This window comes from Pundamilia nyererei, unplaced genomic scaffold, assembly GCF_000239375.1.
Source record: "Pundamilia nyererei isolate P.nyererei 1_Seehausen unplaced genomic scaffold, PunNye1.0 scaffold00673, whole genome shotgun sequence".
Lineage (NCBI taxonomy): Eukaryota > Metazoa > Chordata > Actinopteri > Cichliformes > Cichlidae > Pundamilia > Pundamilia nyererei.
In genome coordinates, this window is record NW_005188074.1 from 1 (window position 1) to 5,896 (window position 5,896).

The 5,896-nt window shown below is 37.0% G+C and overlaps 1 protein-coding gene across 1 annotated transcript; it reads right to left on the bottom strand.

Annotated features, from left to right (window-relative positions):
- Positions 1-1,059: 1,059 nt before the first annotated feature.
- LOC102214032 (cholinesterase-like) lies at positions 1,060-5,599 on the bottom strand. Its single transcript, XM_005754821.1, has 6 exons — positions 5,521-5,599; positions 4,581-4,880; positions 3,204-3,432; positions 2,869-3,001; positions 2,650-2,801; positions 1,060-1,705 (listed from the first exon to the last, which is right to left on the bottom strand). Exons 2-6 carry the CDS (start codon positions 4,870-4,872, stop codon positions 1,480-1,482), a joined length of 1,032 nt encoding a protein of 343 aa, XP_005754878.1. The 5' UTR covers positions 4,873-4,880; positions 5,521-5,599; the 3' UTR covers positions 1,060-1,479.
- Positions 5,600-5,896: the final 297 nt, after the last annotated feature.

The window sequence follows — 5,896 nt, forward strand, 5'->3', positions numbered from 1 at the left end:
GTTGCACCCCTAATATATATATATAGTCTGGAGCATTCAAGTATGTGTTGACAGAAAACATATTAGCCATGATTACAAGGAATCAACTGTTTCTGCCCATCAGTCTGGGAAGGCCATTTCCAAACAATGTGATGTCCATGATTCTTAAGTGATCCAACATTAGACCACATAATGATCAGAGAAATTATAAAAAGCCAGATAGCTACAACAGTCCTCTGCTAGTATATTAAATACTAAAATTCATGATAGTACAACTGAAATTATCTCTCAAAACTGAACATGACAGCATGGCTTAGGTTGCAAAATTGCAACTGAAGAAGTCACAAAACTTCTGGAACAATGTCCTTTAGATAGACAGGACCAATGTGGAGATGGGATTGTGATAGTAGGCTCAAATGTGAAGCAGTCTCCCTAACAGCTTAACCTTAGGCAAAACTGGGTCATGCAACAGGACAATTAACCTAGGCACACCAGCAAATCTACATCAGAATGAAAAAAAAAAAAAATCCAGACCAAGTGTTTGTGGTGGGATGTCAAGAGACTTGTGCATAAGCAAATGTCCATTAACCTCAATGAACTGAAGCAACATTGTAAAGAAGAGTGGGCCAAAAGTGATGAAGAGTCATGAAGTCGTACATAAAGCAGTTACATCAAGTTATTCCTGTGGAAAATGGTTCTACAAGCTACTGAGTCACAGTGTATACTTTTTAAAAAAAAAGTTTTTCCACACACTGCTTCTTTAACTTTGTTTTTAATAACTAAAAAATCACTCGGTGCAAGATGCCATGTACTGTAGTTCATCTAAGGTTGTATTTTATTTAATCTGGTAAAAACCAGATAATTGTGATTTTTTTTTCATGTATAACCTTAGAATTAAAGAGGGTATACTTCCCTTTGATTGTATAAACGTTTTTTTTTTTTTCTTTTGACAACATGTGGACTGGTTGCATGCAACTTTTTCCTTAAACCAGTGTTTCCCAACATTTTGGAGCCACGCCACATATTTCACATTATAAAAATCACACGGCACACCACCAAACAAAAATGTCACAGAAAGCACATTGATATTTTTCCCGCGCACCAAATATAGGAAAATTTGCTCATCTGGGTAGGAAGTTTTTCCAGGATCCAGGTCAGATTGACTACTTTTTCTTTTCAAATATGTATCTATTGCTATTATGTGCTGCGTTGTCTCACTCACAGCATGATTATTATGTCATTTATTCTTCGTCTTCTACTATTTTACTGTCAGTTGGCAACCAATTTAATTAGAGCAGATAGTTGTATTGCCCTCTATTTGAAGAGAATGTAATTGTTCTGCCCGTTACTCAGGTGGAACCAGTTAATCATCCACGGCACACCTGATCATTTTTCACAGCACACCCATGTGCCGCGGCACAGTGGTTGGGAAACACTGCCTTAAACCCAAGTATGAACAGCACTTATTGGAGATGCATGATGTAGCGAAAAAAATATTTCTTAAAGAAAGTCAACCAAATGCCAAATATGGGTACTCACATCAACTGCATCTGGTAAGAAGTTCCCATCAACATGAGGCATAAAGGGAAGACTTAATAGTGACGATTGAGTGAGAACCTCAAATTGCTTGGTTGAGACTTTTTGAGGATCAGCCTGCTGCAGACAAGCTTCTAGACGAGCTGCAGGAGATGAGGGACAATCCACCAGTTTTGCCAGCATAAGAGACCTAAATATTGAAAAAGAACAAAATAAGGAAGAACTCATAGAACCAAACTTTTATTCAATGCAAATCAAATCAAATCAAATCAAATCACTTTTATTGTCACACAATATGATCTCACAGACAGTATGAAAGACAAATGTAGATTTTGGAACTGAATATTGAAGTCAAAAATCATGTTTTTTTGTAGTAGATAAATATATATAACTGAATGAAAATATATATCCACACACACACACACACACACACACACACACACACACATTATTATTTATTTTTTACTGTGATCAAAGCCTTTTTTGACAAAAAATAATATATGTTTTTATCTATTGCAAAGCCACAGTGTTCTTGTTAGTCTGTTAATCTGATTGCTAAGAATTGTTAAAATTAAACGTGTCAGTATACAGAAAGACTACTGTGTGTAAGTATCTTCAAATTTGGCAGATCCTTGTAAACTTAGCTGCAGCCTGGGACAACAGCCAAGCCCTCACTCTAGTAGGATATTTTTAACTGTGTGGGATCACCACAGCCATTGACCTGAAGCACAAAACTAAACACCTCGATACCTGGTTAGTATAAGACTGCAATGAAAAACACCATTTGTGTGCTAGCCAACACTTCAGAATTAGCTATAGCCACTGCTGTGTATTCTTTTTACACTAAACTCTGGAGGGTAGTATCAGAAATAATATCAGACTATCAGGATGTATTAATATTTGTAAGTAATATCAGTTTCAATATTGGTATTGATAAAATCCTAACGGTACCTATATGGACAAAGGATGAATGAGAATGTCGACCTATTGTTGGAGCTAAAGGCAAAGTCATCAGGTTTCAGCCTCTGGAAATCTTCAGACTTTTTAATACACTTGTCATTTTGTCAGTCTAGATACAAGGGTTAAGTCAACCAAGTTGGCTCAAGACAAAGATGATAAAAAAATGTACACTACCTGTCCCAGGCCTCAGTCTGACTAATTGTGCCCCAGTATGCATTGGGGGAGCCACTCTGCATCACAGCCCTTTGAAAAAGATCCTGGCTGCCCGGCGAGAGCAGCTGGAAGCCAACAGATGCAGACCCAGCACTTTCTCCGAACAGAGTAACCTGGAAACAATGCCAAATTAAAATTGTTTCAACATGTGAAAAACCTTTCTAGAATTAAGGCATTTACCTTAGAAGGATCACCACCAAAAGCTGCAATATTATTTGCAACCCATTTAAGAGCCAGGCGTTGGTCCAAAAGGCCTGCATTACCCTGGATATTTGTGTTGTCGGGAAGAGACAGGAAACCAAACGCTCCCAATCTGTTATTGATGACCACAACAATAAGGCATACTGACAATGTATGACTGAAGCTAAATCACAATATTGCTTACTCTTATTATTCTAAAAAGAATATCACCCAGATTTGTCATACTCAATTTTATTTTCTTGTATAAATGTGTAGAGTTTCTAGTTACATATAATAACTATATTTAATTACTATTAGTATTTATTACCTCTTACCTGTAATTCATTGATACCACAACAACACTTTCAGATTTACTCAGGAAACGGCCGTCGTAAATGTCCAATGACGATGTTCCTGAGATGAACCCACCACCATGAATCCAGACAAAGACAGGGGCAAGTGGTGCAGGCTGCGTTTTGTTGAAACGTGGCGACCAGACATTGAGGTACAGACAGTCCTCACTCAGAGGAGTGTTTGGGTTCCACATTTCTACACCTTTGAACCCTGGAAAGAATTTTGTTAGATAAAAGCAGTAGTATAATTATATAATTTTAAAGAGCCTGATTGGGACAACATTACTGCAATCTACAAGTTCAAATTAATTTATTCATCGGTCCATTTCATTTTATTAGCTTGAAGAAAAATTAACTTGAATTTACCATTAATGTACTGTGTACAGTTGTATGGTTGTTTTTACCTAGAATGAGAATCACTGACAACAACCTGATAACAGTGAGTTAGGTTCATTTCTATCTCTGATGTCATATCTAAATTAAGTGAGTGTGCTTATTACATTGATATATGTCTGGTATCCGTTGCAGTAGTTCAACAATCTCCGACAGGTGGCTTCATCTATAAATACAGCCAGCCCAACCGCAGTAATTCTCTTGAGTGAGGGGAAAGGCATTTGAAAACTTTGACTCGTGTATTCGTGTTAAGTAATATATGAAAGTGTAATGTGTAAGAGATACATTCTTTATCAGTCTAGAAAATAATAATACAAAAAAAAATTGCTTAACATTTATGGGTCATGTCCAAGATTTACTTTTGCAATTAAAAAAAGTGTTTAGTTGAGAAAGGGAATGCATACACTACGAATGAGATCATGTTTCCTAACTGCCACTCCCCACTAAAGCATTACTCTGAAATGAATACAGTGCAAAAAAAACTCTGCATGACAAAACTGTCTGAGAGCAAAATGCTACCCTTTATAAGCTAGCGTTTAGGTAACATAAAATGTTTTTTAAAAAACAGTCTAAAGTGGATTGCAATCCTAACTCTCTCTCTCTCTAAAAAGAAAAAAAAAGAAGATTACTTATCAGTCAAACAAGTGATGAATTAGTGCTATCAGGTATGATAAATATTTTTGCAGGTTTTATTTTTAAATAAATTATAAAATAATATTATTAATTTATTTATAGTAATGTAACTCTCTGGTTATTGTTTAGATAAAACATGTGTACATAACATATAAATAACAGCAATGTGAAATATGTTGAAAATATTTATTTAATACTATGTTTGGATTTTGTTTAGTCCTTTGAATATTTCATATTATGTAGTGGCTATGTGTATGTAAGTGTACAGATATGCACTATCCATTACACAGTCTGTGCATGCATTGTGCCCAGTTGTGTTAATGTGAGTCCTACCAGGAAAGGCTGTATCAGGCATCTGGTAGCAGGAATTTGGAAAGTTGGTAGCATCCTTCACACCATCCCATTTCTCTACTGGCTCTGGCGCTCTGAATCTTAATTTCCCAACAGGTGGTTTTCCATAGGGAATTCCAAGAAAGGCTCTAACATCCGAACCCAGCACAGAAAGCAATTTCCCTTGAATTTTCCCATCGCTTGTACTGATCATAAGGTCATCTTGAGTGCCAAGTGATAATGTCAGAAAATTAAGCAATATAACAAGAAGTACACACTGAGAGTTTGCAGCCATGGAAAATCCTGAGGATAGAAAAATAAAGGCATATTACACTACAATATGGCCCTAACTTTAACTTTTTAAGTGCAATAAGCATTGTAGTATAAGTAAGACTTTGTAGACACTAAAAAAACCCCCAAAAAAACACATGCAGATAAACACACCAGCATTCCAGATACTATTGAAGCATGCCTTTGTTAACTAAAATAGCTTGTCTTCAGGTCATAGAAAGTTTAGGGTGGGTCGATGTGTGTGGATATATTGCGCAGAGACCGTGGGTGTGTATGTGCGTGTGTATGTGTGTGTGTGTGCGCGCGCGCGCGCACGTGTGTGAAAGAGAGAGAGAAAGAGAGGGAGAGCGAGAGAGGGGATCATTCCCGCTATCAGAGTGTCACTTTAAAAGCATCTTTAATCCTCGGATATTCACAAATACTGAAGCTGTTGGCGAGTATAAAAAGTGCAAGTAACTGCACGCACGCAGATCACGTGTGAAGCCGCCTTACTTTGAAAAGGCACAGACTAATCGAGGTTAGAGTGAAAATCGCGCAAGGCTGGTTCGATGCGCGCAATGGGGACACAAGCGCTCATGCAGAGATTATTATAAATGACTGCAAGAATTAAATCCGCCAGTTCCAGTTTATAAAAGCTTTAGTGATGTCTTACCTTGTCAGCTAGCAGTTTGTGTCTGTCTGGAGTAAGTGAGGAGGGCACGGTACTGATAGGATGAAAACATGGACAACCTCTGTCCAGTGATCCCTGGGCCGGCCCAGTGCACCACCCACTACTACTGCTGCTTGTATTACTTGTATTTTATATAATACAACACAGTATTACCTGTCCCTGAATACAATTAATAATAGTAAAAGACAAAAACATTGCCATCCATATTATGAATGATAATAAAGACTGAGTGAAGAGCAAAATTTCGTGAATAAAGTCTTCAGTTTTGATTTGCAGTATTATGATTGTAACGATTTGTGAGTGCTGGTGTGATATTAATGTATAAAATGCACTCTTGCTGTAGCATTGTTATTTTTTA

Bases quoted from the DNA above. Each gene is read 5' to 3' on its own strand.
- LOC102214032 (XM_005754821.1), bottom strand. From the start codon at position 4,872: ATGGCTGCAAACTCTCAGTGTGTACTTCTTGTTATATTGCTTAATTTT. The intron at 3,002-3,203 runs GTAAGAGGTAAT...CATCAATAACAG, and splicing joins GTGGTATCAATGAATTACAG to ATTGGGAGCGTTTGGTTTCC. The intron at 2,802-2,868 runs GTAAATGCCTTA...CATTGTTTCCAG, and splicing joins TTGGTGGTGATCCTTCTAAG to GTTACTCTGTTCGGAGAAAG.